The sequence below is a fragment of the Phocoena sinus genome, chromosome 15 (genome assembly GCF_008692025.1).
Source record: "Phocoena sinus isolate mPhoSin1 chromosome 15, mPhoSin1.pri, whole genome shotgun sequence".
Lineage (NCBI taxonomy): Eukaryota > Metazoa > Chordata > Mammalia > Artiodactyla > Phocoenidae > Phocoena > Phocoena sinus.
The window spans coordinates 29,111,039-29,128,256 of NC_045777.1; the positions used below are offsets into that span (position 1 = coordinate 29,111,039).

Consider the following 17,218-nt stretch of genomic DNA (forward strand, 5'->3'; position numbering starts at 1 on the left):
TAGGGTGGCTACTATCACAGAAGGAAAGAAGTCAGGAAGGAAGGGAAAAAGAAAGGAATAAAGGGATGGAGGAGGAGATGGAAGAAGAAAGTAAGAAAAGCACAAGTGTTGATAAGGATGTGGAGAAATTAGAACACGTGCACTGTTGCTGGGATTTTTATATGGTGCAGCCACTGTGGAAAACAGTATTGAAGTTCTTCATAATATTAAAAATATAATTATCAGATAATCCAGCAATTCCACTTCTGAATATATATCCAAAATAACTGAAAACAGGGACTTGAAGAGATATTATACCCATGTTCATAGCAGCATTATTCACAATAGCTAAAAAAACATGGAAGCCACCCAAGTGTCCATCAAGAGATGAATGGATAAACAAAACGCGGTATATACATACAACGGAATATTATTCAACCTTAAAAAGGAAGGAAATTCTAACACATGCTACAAATGGATGAAGCCTTGAAGGCATGATGCTAATGAAATAAGCCAGTCCCACATGGACAAATGCCATACAATTTCACTTGTATGAGGTATATAGAGTAGTGAAATTCTTAAAGACAAGAAGTAGAATGGTGGATGCCAGTGGCTGGGAGAAGAGGGATGGGAAGTTATTTTGTAATGAACACGGAGTTTCAGTTTTGCAAGATGAAAAAAGTTCTGGAAATGGATGATGGTGAAGATAGCACAACAATAGGAATGTACCTAATGCCACTGAAGTGCACACTTAAAAATGGCTAAGATGGTAAATTTTATATTATGTATATTTTACCATAATTTTTTAAAAAATAAAAAGAAAGAAGAAAAAATAAAGTAAAAGAAAGAAAAGGAAGGAAGGTAGGAGGGGAAGGTGGGAGGGAAAGTAAAGAAATAGAAGAATTTCCAGATTTGCAAGGAAGAGGTAAAACTATCTCTATTTGCACATGATATGATCTTGTATATATAAAATCCTAAGGAATCCACTAAAAGTTATTAGAGCCAATAAATGAGTTCAGAAAAATTGTAGAACACAAGATCAATTTTTAAAAATTAATTGTATTTCAGGACACTAGCAATGTATAATCTGAAAATAAAATTAAGAAAACAAATCCATTTACAATAGCATCAAAAATAATAAAATACTTAACAATAAATTTAACAAAAAAAGAGCAAGTCTAGTACACTGAAAACTACAAAACATTGTTGAAAGAAATTAAAGACTTCAGTAAATGGAAAGACATCCCATTTTCATGGATTGAAAGACTTTATTTTTTTAAGGTGGCAATGCCCCAAAATTGACCTACAGAATCAATGAAACCCCTATCAAAGTTCCAGCTAAGTTTTTTCCAAAATTGACAAGCTGTTCCTAAAATTCACTTGGAAATTCAAGGAAACCAGAATAGCCAAAACAATCTTGGAAAAGAAGAACAAAGTTGGAGGGCTCAAACTTCCCAAATTCAAAACTTACTATAAATATACAATAACCCAGATAGTGTGATACTGGCATAAGAATGGACATATAGATCAATGAAATAGAATCCAGAAATAAACTCTTAAAATTATGTTTAATTGATTTTGACAAGGGTGCCAAGACAATTCAGTGGGGAAAGAATGAGAACAGTCTTTTCAACAGATGGTGCTGGGACCACTAATTATCCACATGCACAGAATAAAATGGGCCTCCTACATCACACAGTATACAAAAAAATTAACTCAAATGGATCATTGACCTATATCGAAGAGCTAAAATTACAAGCTTTTAGAAGAAAACAGGAGTTAATCTTCATGAGCTTGAGTTAAACAGAACCTTTTTGGATATGACATCAAGAGCATAAATGACAGAAGGAAAAATTGATAAATCAGACTTCATCAAAATTAAAAACTTGTACTACAAATGATACCATCAAGAAAGAAGAAAAGCCCACAGAACAGAAAATATTTGCAAATCATGTATCTAATAAGGTACTTGTATCCATAATATATAAATAATTCTTATAGCTCAGTAATAAATAGATAAATAACCCAATTTTTAAATGGGCAAAGGATTTGAAAGGCCTTTCTCCAAGGACAATATACAAATGACCAATAAACATGAAAAGGTGCTTAGCATCATTAATCATCAGGGAAATGCAAATCAAAACCACAACAACATACCGCTTTATATCCACTAGAACTGCTATAAGCAAAAAGACAGACAATAAGAGTTGGTGAGATTGTGGAGCAATTGGAACACTCGTACATTGCTGGTGGGAATGTAAAATGGTGCAAGCTCTTTGACACTTCCTCACAATGTTAAACACAGAGTTAACGTAACAACCTAGCAGATGCACTTCTAGGTATACACCCAAAAGAAATGAAAAATAACATCCACCCAAAAACTTGTACATGAACCTTCATAGCAACATTATTCAAAATAGCTAGAGTGGAAACAACCCTAACATCCGTCAACGGATAAATAAAATGTGGTCTGTCCATACAATGGAGTATTATTTAGCAATAAAAAGGAATCAAGTACTGATGTATGCTACAACATGAATGAACCCTAAAAATATTATGTTAAGTGAAAAAAAAGCCAGTCGCAAAGGACCACACATTGTATGACTCTCTTTATATGAAATGCCCAGAATAGGCAAGTTAGAAATTAAATTAACAGTTGCCTAGGGCTATGGGTGGGGCAGGGAGGAATGGGAAGTGACTGCTAATGGTTACAGAGTTTCTTTGAGGTGACAGAAATTGTTCTGAAATTAGATTGTGGTGATGAGTGCCCGACTCTGTGAATGTACTAAAAAACACTGGCTTGTAACCTTTAAACTGGTGGATTGCTTGTTATGGAATTATCATATATCTGAATAAAGCTGTTTTAAAAAATCAGGTGGCCAGAGAAGCCCTCCCTGAGAAACTGACTTTAGAAGTTTTGGCAGGCAAATGAAACATTTTCTTAGTAAAAATATATTATGAGTACATTATGGAATAGAATGAACAATTCACATACATTTTAATAATAAAACATGATATGTTAAAGAACCTTTAGGTCCACATGTGTCCCTTCAAGCCCAGGTCACACAGTAGAGAGGTACTTGGGAGAACGTTTGAGAAGCAGCACAACACAGGGTTCAAGGAGGGAATCAGAACTATCAGAGTTGGATCTTGGAAGGATCAGGGTGGAAAAAGGACTAGAGGGGGCATGCAGCCCACATCCTCAGGAAGGGAGGGGCATTCCTGAGCACTGTGCTTGGGGCCTAGCCTTTGCACCTCTTCTCCTCACTTCATAGATGGGAAACTGAGACTTGGAGGGACAGGGTAATGATAATAGTAAGAAAAAGTCCACAGTGACCTGGTGGCAAATTGATCTGATGTTGAGACATTTTGTACAGTGGTATGAGGGGAAAAGAATGATGGGAGAAGGGGGAAGATTCCAGAGATCAATGAGGATGCTTGGCAGAACTTGCAGTCTCATCAGCTGTGAGTGGTAAAGATGAGGGGAGAGTCAAGGACACATCCAGTTTCCAGTTTGTATATTGGGTGAATGGTGGAGCTGTTTGCTGAAATGGGGAATGCTGCCAGGCAGAAGATGGCATGTTTGGTTGGGTTGGAGGCACCTGTGGAATATCCTGGGGGTGAGGTGGGGGCTGTCAGGTTGTGTGTTGATCTGGAGATCAAAAAAGAGAGAGAGAAGTCTGTGCTAGCAACAGGGTAAGTGGATGATCAGGGTTCCTAAACTCACATGTCTTCAGAAGCTTGCAGATGGCAAGCCATGAGTGCAGCAGGCCAGTGGGAGAATTACAGGTGGAGACCATGGCGAACAAGCAAGTATACTCCCTTCCAGAGAGAGCACCCCTTACTCAGCTCTAGACCATAATTGCCATGTAGAGAGTGGGAAGGGAGCATGATTAAGAACATGGAAGTTGGAGCCAGACTGCCTGGGTTCAAATTCCAGCTCCCTTACAATTTGCTTTACTTCTCTGTGCCTTGGGTTCCTTATCTGTAAAATGGGGATGATAATATAGTACCTTCCTCCTAGGAAAAAAAAAAAAAAAAAATATATATATATATATATGTGTGTGTGTGTGTGTGTGTGTGTGTATATACATATGTGTGTATGGCATATAGCAAGTCTACAAAAGTGTCAGCTATCATTATCATATGAGACTTCAGATCCAGCTGTTAGAGGGGCTACACATCTATAATGTTATGTGAAATTTACTAACCTGAAGTTGTTGGCAACTGATTAAAATTTTATTTAAATAGTCCAGAATCAAACACAATACATATGGATGAGGTCTGCATATGGCTCTTGAGCTTCCAATTTGAGACCTCCGACAGCCATGGTAAGTTAAAGTGGGGATCGAGTGGTGGTTTTATCTAGAGAAAAGGGAAAATGAGAAGAGCTGGCCCTGGGACAGGTGGCAGAGGAGAGAATACCTGCCTCATGATGTCCGATGCCCTGCAGGATCCCAGAAGGAGAGACAGATGTACAGCAAGACCATGAAGAAGCTGTTAAGAGTGAAAGCCTCTGGAAGGAGGGCCCAGGTCCACAGTGTGGGCAGCCATGGTCTCTGGCATGATGACCTCCTGGAGCCTGCCAATAAGCCCAGCATCACTGGAAAGTTCAAGGTGCTGGAGCCGCCCATGCTGGGCCATGACCTGAGACGGGTCCTTTGCTTGGCTAACCTCGCATCCTGGGTCCAGTGGGTCCAAGTCACCATACTTTACACCCACAAGACGGTGGCAGAGATCCTGCACGAATCCCATGCAGTGAAGCTGGGGCTAGAAGAAGATAAGAACGCCACAGCTGGGTGGGACCTGGTTGGCCCAGCTCCTTTTTCAGGAGGGTTGGGGTTGGGGGCAGACTTTCCGGCATCCTACATTCATTCCCAGGAAAGAAAGGGATATTTCTGAGCATTTGCAGATGAGAAAACTGAGGTTCAGAGGGGCTGAATAATGAAGATAGTAATAAAAGTACACAATCATCTAGTGGCAAACATATAATGCTCAGGTGATCCCACTTAGTATGAATATTCACACACTGAATAAATACCTGCTGGGAGCATTTCATAGTATGTGGAATATGCCCTGTGTTACCTTTCTAAAATCCAACAAATTTCAGAGCTCATCTGGCTCCAGGTGTTTGGTGTGAGAGGAATGGACCAGTAAGAGATGTTTATTAAGTGCCTACATGTGCCAGACCCTGTCCCAAGAATTCTGAAAGCATCAGCTACAACCCACAACCACCCTCAGTCCTCTCCCCTCCCCTTTCCTCCCATATTCTTCCTCTGTCCCTGTCTTTCTCTCTCCCCTACCCCACCAGCACATACATTCTGAAGGATTTGATTAAATAAAGACATTTCTCCTCTGAACCAGTTTCAGCTAAGTGAAACCTTGTGTGTTTTGACAGGATGTGAAAATATGTGAAGGAGGTGTCACATATTTTTTGCTTTTCTGTCACTTATTTTTCACACAGTCTAAATCACAAAATAACACTTCACAAGGAAATGTTAATTAACATACACTTTCTCCTGGTTTTTTTCATATTAAAAGTAATACAGCTACGTAGGGGAAAGCAGGAGCAAGATGGCAGAGTAGATGGACGTGCGCTCATTCCTTCTTATGAAAGCATGTGAATCACAACTAACTGCTGAACAATCATAGACAGGAAGACACTGAAACTCACCAAAAGACATACCCCACATCCAAAGACAAAGGAGAAGACACAGTGAGGCAGTAGGAGGGGAGCAATCACAATAAAATCAAATCCCATAACTGCTGGGTGGGTGACACACAAGCTGGAGAACGCTTATACCACAGAAGTCCACTCACTGAAGTGAAGGTTCTGAGCCCAACATGAGGCTTTCCAACCTGAGGGTCCGGCAATGGGAGGAGGAAATCCTAGAGAATCAGACTGTGAGGGCTAGCGAGATTTGATTGCAGGATTTTGACAGGACTAGGGGAAACAGAGACTCCACTCTTGGAGGGCACACACAAAGTAGTGGTCGCATCGGGACGCAGGGAAAGGAGCAGTGACCCCATATGAGACTGAACCAGACGTACCTGCTAGTGTTAGAGGGTCTCCTGCAGAGGCAGGGGATGGCTGTGGCTCACTGTGAGGACAAGGACACTGGCAGAAGAACATCTGGGAAGTACTCCTTGGAGTAAGCCCTCCCAGAGTCCGCCATCAGCCCCACCAAAGAGCCAGGTAGTCTCCTGTGTTGGGTTGCCTCCGGCCAAACAACCAACAGGGAAGGAGCCCAGCCCCACCCATCAGCAGACAAGTGGATTAAGGTTTTCCTGAGTTCTGCCCACAAGAGAAACACCCAGCTCTATCCACCACCAGTCCCTCCCATCAGGAAACTTGCACAAGCCTCTTAGATAGCCTTATCCACCATAGGGCAGACAGCAGAAGCAAGAAGAACTACAATCCTGCAGCCTGTGGGGAAAAAACCACATTCACAGAAACATAGACAAGATGAAAAGACAGAGGGCTATGTACCAGATGAAGGAAGAAGATAAAACCCCAGAAAAACAACTCAGTGAGGTAGAGATAGGCAACCTTCCAGAAAAAGAATTCAGAATAATGATAGTGAAGATGATCCAGGACCTTGGAAAAAGAATGGAGGCAAAGATCGAGAAGATGCAAGAAGAATTTAACAAAGACCTAGAAGAATTAAATAACAAATACCTAGAATAATTAAAGAACAAACAAACAGAGATGAATGATACAATAACTGAAATGAAAAATACACTAGAAGGAAACAATAGCAGAATAACTGAGGCAGAAGAACGGATAAGTGACCTGGAAGACAGACTGGTGGAGTACACTGCAATGGAGCAGAATAAAGAAAAAAGAATGAAAACAAATGAAGACAGCCTAAGAGACCTCTGAGGCAACATTAAATGCAAAAACATTTGCATTATAGGGGTCCCAGAAGGAGAAGGGAGAGAAAGGACCCAAAAAGATATTTGGAGAGATTATAGTCAAACACTTCCCTAACATGAGAAAGGAAATAGCCACTCAAGTCCAGGAAGCACAGAGAGTACCAGGCAGGAAAAACCCAGGAGAAACATGTCAAGACACATAGTAATCAAATTCGTAAAAATTAAAGACAAAGAAAAATTGTTGAAAACAAGGGAAAAATGACAAGTAGCATACAAGGGAACTCCCATGAGATGAACAGCTGATTCCTCACCAGAAACTCTATAAGCCAGAAGGGAGTGATATGATATATTTAAAGTGATGAAAGGGAAGAACCTACAACAAAGATTACTGTCCCCAACAAGGATCTCATTCAGAGTCGACAGAGAAATCAAAATCTTTACAGACAATCAAAAGCTAAGAGAATTCAGCACCACCAAACCAGCTCTACAACAAACGCTAAAGGAACTTCTCCAAGTGAGAAACACAAGAGAAGAAAAAGACCTACAAAAACAAACCCATAACAATTAAGAAAATGGTCATAGGAACATACATATCAATAATTACCTTAAATGTGAATGGATTAAATGCTCCAAGTAAAAGACACAGGCTCGCTGAATGGTTACAAAAACAAGACCCATATATATGCTGTCTACAAGAGACCCACTTCAGACCTAGGGACATATACAGACTGTAAGTGAGGGGATGGAAAAAGATATTCCATGCAAATGAAATCAAAAGAAAGCTGGAGTAACAGTACCCATACCAGATAAAATAGACTTTAAAATAAAGAATGTGACAAGAGGCAAGGAAGGACACTACATAATGATCAAGGGATCAATCCAAGAAGAAGATATAACAATTATAAATATATATGTACCCAACATAGGGACACCTCAATACATAAGGCAACTGGTAACAGCTATAAAAGAGGAAATCGACAGTTATACAATAATAATGGGGGACTTTTAACACTTCACTTACACCAATGGACAGATCACACAAACAGAAAATAAGGAAACACAAGCTTTAAATGATACAATAGAGCACATAGATTTAGTTGGTATTTAAAGGACATTCCATCCAAAAACAGCAGATTACACTTACTTCTGAAGTGCGCACAGAACATTCTCCAGGATAGATCACATCTTGGGTGACAAATCAAGCCTCAGTAAATTTAAGAAAATTGAAATCATATCAAGCATCTTTTCTGACCACAACGCTATGAGATGAGAAATCAGTTACAGGGGAAAAAAGTAAAAAACACAAACACATGGAGGCTAAACAATACGTTACTAAATAACCAAGAGATCACTGAAGAAATCAAAAAATACCTAGAGACAAATGACAATGAAAACACGACGATCCAAAACCTATGGAATGCAGCAAAAGCAGTTCTAGGAGGGAAGTTTATAGCTATACGAGCCTACCTCAAGAAACAAGAAAAACCTCAAATAAACAATCTAACCTTACACCTAAAGGAACTAGAGAAAGAAGAACAAACAAAACCCAAAGTTAGTAGAAGGAAAGAAATCATAAAGATTAAAGCAGAAATAGATGAAATAGAAACAAAGGAAACAAAAGCAAACATCAATAAAACTAAAAGTTGGTTCTTTGAGAAGATAAACAAAATTGATAAACCATTAGCCAGACTCATCAAGAAAAAGAGGGAGAGGACTGAAATAAATAAAATTAAAAATGAAAATGGAGAAGTTACAACAGACACTGCAGAAATACAAATCATCCTAAGAGACTACTACAAGCAACTTTATGCCAATAAAATGGACAACCTGGAAGAAATGGACAAATTCTTAGAAAGGTATAACCTTCCAAGAGTGAACCAGGAAGAAATAGAAAATATGAACAGACCAATCACAAGTAATGAAATTGAAACTCTGAGTAAAAATCTTCCAACAAGCAAAAGTCCAGGACCAGATGGCTTCACAGGTGAATTCTATCAATCATTTAGAAGAGAGATAACACCCAACCTTCTCAAACTCTTCCAAAATATTGCAGAGGAGGGAACACTCCCAAACTCATTCTATGAGGCCACCATCACCCTGATACCAAAACCAAAGATACTACAAAAAAAGAAAATTACAGACCAATATCACTGATGAATATATATGCAAAAATCCTCAACAAAATACTAGCAAACAGAATCCAACAACACATTGAAAGGATCATACACCATGATCAAGTGGGGTTTATCCCAGGAATGCAAGGATTCTTCAATATACGCAAATCAATCAATGTGAAACACCATATTAAGAAATTGAAGAATAAAAACCATATGATCATCTCAACACATGCAGAAAAAGCTTTTGATAAAATTCAACACCCATTTATGATAAAAACTCTCCAGAAAGTGGGCATAGAGGGAACCTACCTCAACATAATAAAGGCCATATATGACAAACCCACAGCAAACATGATTCTCAATGGTGAAAAACTGAAAGCATTTCTTCTAAGATCAGGAACAAGACAAGGATGTCCACTCTCACCACTATTATTCAACATAGTTTTGGTAGTCCTAGCATGGCAACCAGAGAAGAAAATGAAATAAAAGGAATACAAATTGGAAAAGAAGAAGTAAAACGGTCCCTGTTTGCAGATGACATGATACTATACATAGAGAATCCTAAAGATGCCACCAGAAAACTACTAGAGCTAATCAATGAATTTGGTAAAGTTGCAGGATACAAAATTAATGCACAGAAATCTCTGGCATTCCTGTACACTAATGATGAAAAATCTGAAAGATAAATTAAGGAAACACTCCCATTTACCACTGCAACAAAAAGAATAAAATACCTAGGCATAAACCTGCCTAGAGAGACAAAAGACCTGTATGCAGAAAACTATAAGACACTGATGAAAGAAAGTAAAGATGAAACAAACAGATGGAGAGATATACCATGTTCTTGGATTGTAAGAATCAATATTGTGAAAAGGACTATACTACCTAAAGCAATCTACAGATTCAAGGCAATCCCTATCAAATTACCAATGGCACTTTTTACAGAACTAAAACAAAAAATCTTAAAATTTCTATGGAGACACAAAAGACCCCACATTGCCAAAGCAGTCTTGAGGGAAAAATACGGAGCTGGAGGAATCAGATTCCCGGACTTCAGACTATGCTTCAAAGCTACAGTAATCAAGACGATATTGTACTGGCACAAAAACAGAAATATAGATAAATGGAACAGGATAGAAACCCCAGAGATAAACCCACACACCTATGGTCAACTAATCTGTGACAAAGGAGGCAAGGAAGTACAATGGAGAAAAGACAGTCTCTTCAATAGTGGTGCTGGGAAAACTGGACAGCTACATGTAAAAGAATGAAATTAGAACACTCCCTAACACGATGTGCAAAAATAAACTCAAAAGTGGTCAGAGACCTAATATAAGACTGGATGCTATAAATCCTTAGAGGAAAACACAGGAAGAACACTCTTTGACATAAATCACAGCAAGATCTTTTTTGATCCCCCTCCTAGGGTAATGGAAATAAAAACAAAAATAAACAAATGGGACCTAATGAAACTTAAAAGCTTTTACAAAGCAACAGAAACTACAAACAAGACGAAAAGACAACTCTCAGAATGGGAGAAAATATTTGCAAACGAATCAATGGACAAAGGACTAATCTCCAAAATATATAAACAGCTCATACAGCTGAATATTAAAAAAAACAAACAACCCAATCCAAATATGGTCTGAAGACCTAAATAGACATTTCTCCAAAGAAGACATACAGATGGCCACGAAGCACACGAAAAGCTGCTCAACATCACTAATTATTAGAGAAATGCAAATCAAAACTATAATGATTATCACCTCACACTAGTTAGAATGGGCATCATCAGATAATCTACAAACAACAAATGCTGGAGATGGTGTAGGGAAAAGGCAATCCTCTTGCACTGTTGGTGGGAATGTAAATTGATGCAGCCACTATGGAGAACTGTATGGAGGTTCTTTAAAAAACTAAAAATAGGGCTTCCCTGGTGGCGCAGTGGTTGAGAGTCTGCCTGCCAATGCGGGGGACGCGGGTTCGAGCCCTGGTCTGGGAAGATCCCACATGCCACGGAGCAACTAGGCCCGTGAGCTACAACTACTGAGCCTGCGCGTCTGGAGCCTGTGCTCCGCAACAACAGAGGCCGTGACAGTGAGGCCCGCGCACCGCGATGAAGAGTGGCCCCCGCTTGCCACAACTGGAGAAAGCCCTCGCACAGAAATGAAGACCCAACGCAGCCAAAAATAAATAAATTAAAAAAAAAAAAAAAAAAAAAAAAAAAAAAAAAACTAAAAATAGAATTACCATATGACCCAGCAATCCCACTACTGGGCATATACCCAGATGAAACCATAATTCAAAAAGACACATGCACCCCAATGTCCATTTGCAGCACTATTTACAATAGCCAGGTCATGGAAGCAATTTAAATCCCCATCAACCACCGATTGGATAATGAAGATGTGGTACATATATACAATGGAATATTACCCATAAAAAGGAACGAAATTGGGTCATTTGTAGAGACGTGGATGGATCTAGAGACTGTCACACAAAGTGAAGTCAGAAAGGGAAAAACAAATATCGTATATTAACCCATATATGTGGAACCGAGAAAAAGGGTACAGATGAACCAGTTTGCAGGGCAGAAATAGAGACACAGATGTAGAGAACAAACGTATGGACGCCAAGTGGGGAAAGTGACGGGGGTGTGGGGTGTGGTGTGATGAATTGCGAGATTGGGATTGACATATATACACTAATATGTATAAAATGGACAACTAATAAGAACCTGTTGTATAAAAAAATAAAATTCAAATATTCAAAAAAAATGTAATACATATTCATTAAAGATTTGGAGAGTAGAAGGGAAAGATCACCTATGATCCTGCCACCCACCTACAAATTGTTAACGTTTTCCTTCCAAATTTTTAATGCCTGTTGCTTTTTGAAAAACAGTTCTGGGGCTTCCCTGGTGGTCCAGTGACTAAGACTCTGTGCTCCCAATGCAGGGGGCCCGGGTTTGAGCCCTGGTCAGGGAACTAGATCCCACATGCCACAACCAAGAGTTCGCATGCTGCAACTAAAGATCCCACATGTCACAATTAAAGATCCTGCATGTGGCAACAAAGATCCCATGTGTCGCAACTAAGATCCAGTGCAGCAAAATAAATAATTATTTTTGGTTCCAAAATAGGGTCTTTATATTTTTATTAAAATAAAAAAGATATTACAGAATATAAGTCCAGTAAAATTTCCTTTTTTTAATTAAAAAAGGAAAATTAAACAAAAGAAAAGAATCTGTTAAAATGTTTGGTTCTATGTATGGTCACCAAAATCTATAATCAATTTGCTTTCAGTCAAATATACACACAGATAGAGACATAGACACAGTAAATACACACACACACATACACATTCTAATTAATGTTTAAGATATTAGGAACATCAAAATATATTTGTGTATGCTTCTCAAACTGGGCTTCCTATCATCTTGGATATATGGTGCTGTATCATTCTATGTTATATAAATTAATGCACTATTTATATTAACACAAAGTTATTATGGAATAGAATGCAAAATTTGCACGCATTTTCTAGCACTCAGAAATTATCAAACAAATATTAAGGAGTTGATTAATCAATGAATTAGGTTTTATTTTAACATCTTTATTGGGGTATAATTGCTTTACAATGGTGTGTTCATTTCTGCTTTATAACAAAGTGAATCAGTTATACATATACATGTGTTCCCATATCTCTTCCCTCTTGTGTCTGCCTCCCTCCCACCCTCCCTATCCCACTCCTCCAGGCGGTCACAAAGCACCGAGCTGATCTCCCTGTGCTATGCGGCTGCTTCCAACTAGCTATCTACCTTACGTTTGGTAGTGTATATGTGTCCATGCCTCTCTCTCTCGCTTTGTCACAGATCACCCTTCCCCCTCCCCATATCCTCAAGTCCGTTCTCTAGTAGGTCTGTGGCTTTATTCCTGTCTTACCCCTAGGTTCCTCATGACATTTTTTTTCTTAAATTCCATATATATGTGTTAGCATACGGTATTTGTCTTTCTCTTTCTGACTTACTTCACTCTGTATGACAGACTCTAGGTCTATCCACCTCACTACAAATAGCTCAATTTCGTTTCCTTTTATGGCTGAGTAATATTCCATTGTATATATGTGCCACATCTTCTTTATCCATTCATCTGAAGATGGGCATTTAGGTTGTTTCCATCTCTGGGCTATTGTAAATAGAGCTGCAATGAACATTTTGGTACATGACCCTTTTTGAATTATGGTTTTCTCAGGGTATATGCCCAGTAGTGGGATTGCTGGGTCATATGGTAGTTCTATTTGTAGTTTTTTAAGGAACCTCCATACTGTTCTCCATAGTGGCTGAAGCAATTCACATTCCCACCAGCAGTGCAAGAGTGTTCCCTTTTCTCCACACCCTCTCCAGCATTTATTGTTTCTAGATTTTTTGATGATGGCCATTCTGACTGGTGTGAGATGATATCTCATTGTAGTTTTGATTTGCGTTTCTCTAATGATTAATGATGTTGAGCATTCTTTCATGTGTTTGTTGACAGTTTGTAAAAGCCTGCCAAAAAAAGAAAAAAGGAAAACAGTTCTAATGATATCACAAACACTCATTAGTGCCCTGCTCCTTTCATATTACATTGTAATTTAAATATTTTTATAAGCTCTTCATTCACATCATTTGAATGGATGTATAATCTGTAAACAAATATATGGTGATTTATTTCATCTTTTCCCTTCTTTTGGGTAGTTATCAGTTATTGCTATTTCTAAAAAGCACTAAAGTAAACATCTTGGTGAAAAAAATTCCCTTTTTTTGATCTAGATTTTGGACTGTTTTGTTAGAATACATTCACAAAAATGGAATTACTAAGACAAATTTTATAGCTATTAAATATAAATAATTTATTAAAATTTATAATTTTTTAAATTAATAGGCTTTTTTTTAGTAGTTTTGGTTTCAGAAAAAATGAGCAAAAAGTCCAGAGGGTTCCCATATACCCCTCACCACCTCCCATATTTCCCTATTATTAGCATCTTGCATTAGTGTGGTACATTTGTTACAGTTGACAAGCTAATACTGGTACATGTTATTCTTAACTAAAGTCCATAGTCTGCATTAGAGTTCACTCTGTATTGTACATTCTGTGGGTTTTGACAAATGTATGACATGTATCCATCATTAGAGTATCATACAGAATAGTTTCACTGCCCTAAAATTCCCTGTTCTTCACCTATTCACTTCTCCCTCCCTCATCTCAAACCCCTAGCAACCACTGATCCTTTTACTGTCGCCAAAGTTTTGCCTTTCCCTAAATATCATAGAGTTGAAATCATACAGTGTGTAGCCTTTTCAGATTGGTGTCTTTCACTTAGAAATAAGTACTTAAGATTCCTCATGATTTTTTCATAGCTTGATAGCTCATTTTTTGTTATCACTGAATAGTATTCCTTTATATGGATATACCACAGTTGATTGATTCCTTCACCTACTGAAGAATACCTTAATTGCTTCCAAGTTTTGGCAATTATGAGTAAAGCTGGTATAAACATCCATGTACAGGTTTTTTTGTGAACACGTTTTCAATTTATATGGGTAAATACTAAGGAGCATGATTGCTAATGGTGTGCTAAGAATATGTTTAGTTTTCTAAGAAACTGCCAAAGTATCCCAAAATGGCTGTAACACTTTGCATTCCCACCATCAATGAATGAGAGTTCCTGTTGCTCCACATCCTCTCCAACATTTTGTGATGTCAGTGTTTTGGATTCTTGTAATTCTAATAGGTATGTGGTTGTATCTCGTTTTAATTTGAAATTTCATAATGATGTATGATGTGAGCATCTTTTCATATGCATCTGTACATCTTCTTTGGTGAGGTGTCTGTATAGATCTTTTGCCCATTTTTTAATCATGTTGTTCATTTTCTTATTGTTGAATTTTAAGAGTTCTTTGTATATTTTGTATAATTGTCTTTTATCAGATGTGTCTTTTGCAAATATTTTCTCCCAGTTTTTGGCTCACCTGCTCATTCTCTTGACAGTTCTTTCACAGAGCAGAAGTTTTTAATTTTAATAAAGTGCAATTTATCAATTTTTTATTTCACGGATCAATACCTTTGGTATTGTACCTAAAAGTTCAGTCATCATCATACCCAATATTATCTAGGTTTTCTCCTATGTTATTGTCTAGATGTTTTATAGTTTCACACTTTACATTTAGGTTTATGATCCATTTTAATTTCATTTTTGTAAAGGGTATAACATATGTGTCTAGAATCTTTTTTTCAGTGTGGATGTCCAGTTGTTCCAGCACCACTTATTAAAAGGACAATCTTTTCTCCATTGCTCCTTTATCAAAGATCAGTTGACTATATTTGTGTGGATCTACTTCTGGGCTCTATTTTGTTCCACTGATTTGTCTATTCTTTCTTCAATACCACACTCTTGATTACTGTAGTTTTATAGTAAGTCAAAGTCAGGGAGTGTTAATCCTCTGATGTTCTTTTCCTTTAATATTGTGTTGGCTCTTCTGGGTCTTTTGCCTCTTTTCATAAATCAGTTTAGAATCAATTTGTTGATATCCATTAAATAACTTTCTGGGATTTTGATGGAATTGCCTTGACTATAGATCAAGTTGGGAAGAACTGACATCTTGACAATATCAAGTCTTCCTATCCATGAACATGGAATATCTCTGCATTAATTTAGTTAGTTTTTTATTTCTTTCATCAGAGTTTTTTATAGTTTTTCTCATGTATATACATATCTTCTACATATTTTGTTAGATTAATGCCTGAGTTGTTCACTGTGGGGGTGCTAATATAAATGGTATTTTAAATTTCAAATTCCACTTGTTTAGTGCTGGTATATTTTAAAAAGTGATTGAATTTTGTAAATTAACTTTATATCCTGTGACCTTGCTATAATTAGTAATTAGTATGATTACTTCCAGGAGTTTTTTATTATTGATTCTTTCAGATTTTCTACATAGATAATCATGTCATCTGTGAACAAAGACAGTTTTATTTCTTCCTTCCAAATATGTATACCTTTTATTTCCTTTTTTGCCTTTTTGCCTTAGCTGGGACTTCCAGTCCAGTGTTGAAAAGGAGTGGTGAGAGAGACATCCTTGCCTTTTTTCTGTTCTTAGTGGGAAAGCTTTGAGTTTCTCACTGTTAAGTATGTTGTTAGCTATCAGTTTTTTGTAGATGTTCTTTGTCAAGTTGAGGGAATTCCTCAGCTATTCCTAGTTTGCTGAGAATTTTAATCATGAATAGGTATTGGATTTTGTCAAATGCTTTTTCTGCATCTACTGATATGGTCATGTGACCTTTCTTCTTTAGTTTATTGATGTAATGGGTTACATTAATTGATTTTTGAATTTTGAGGTAACCTCGTATACCTGAATAAATCCCACTTGATCGAGGTATAGAATTCTTTTTATATATTGTTGGATTAAATTTGCTAATATTTTGTTGAAGATTTTTGCATCAATGTTCATGAGTGATATCAGTATGTAATTTCCTTTTCCTGTAATGTCTTTGTCTGGTTTTGGTATTAGAGTTATGCTGCCCTCATGAAATGGTTTAGGAAGTATTCCCTCTACTTCCGTCTTCTGGAAGAGACTGTAGAGAATTGATGTCATTTCTTCCTTGAATGCTTGGTAGAATTCACCACTGAACTCATCTGGGCACAGTGTTTTCTGTTTTGAAAGGTTATTCACTATTGATTCTTTGATTTACTATTGATTTCTTTAATAGATATAGACCTGTTCTGATTGTGTGTTTCTTCTTCTGTGACTTTTAGCAGATTCTGTCTTCAAGGAATTGGTACATTTCATCTAGGTTATAAAATTTGTGAACATAAGATTGTTCAGGGCTTCCCTGGTGGCGCAGTGGTTGAGAGTCCGCCTGCCGATGCAGGGGACACGGGTTCGTGCCCCGGTCTGGGAGGATCCCACATGCCGCGGAGCGGCTGGGCCCGTGAGCCATGGCCGCTGAGCCTGCGCGTCCGGAGCCTGTCCTCCGCAACGGGAGAGGCCACAACAGTGAGAGGCCCGCGTAACGCATAAAAAAAAAAAAAAAAAAAAGATTGTTCAAAATTATCCTTTTAATGTCCATGGGATCTATAGTGGTGTCCCTCTTTCATTTCTGATATTAGTAATTTGTGTCTTCTCTCTTTTTTTCTTATTTAGCCTGGCTGGAGGCTTATCAGTTTTATTGATCTTGAAAAAAAAAACCAGCTTTTGGTTTTGGTGA

At 37.8% G+C, this 17,218-nt stretch overlaps 1 protein-coding gene across 1 annotated transcript in view; it reads left to right on the top strand.

Moving 5' to 3' along the window:
• Positions 1-17,218, top strand: part of TGM6 (transglutaminase 6) — a 38,636-nt gene that overhangs the window by 16,943 nt on the left and 4,475 nt on the right. Inside the window, 1 exon segment of the mRNA XM_032606081.1 lies at positions 4,425-4,750. Coding sequence (XP_032461972.1) covers positions 4,425-4,750 — 326 coding nt within the window.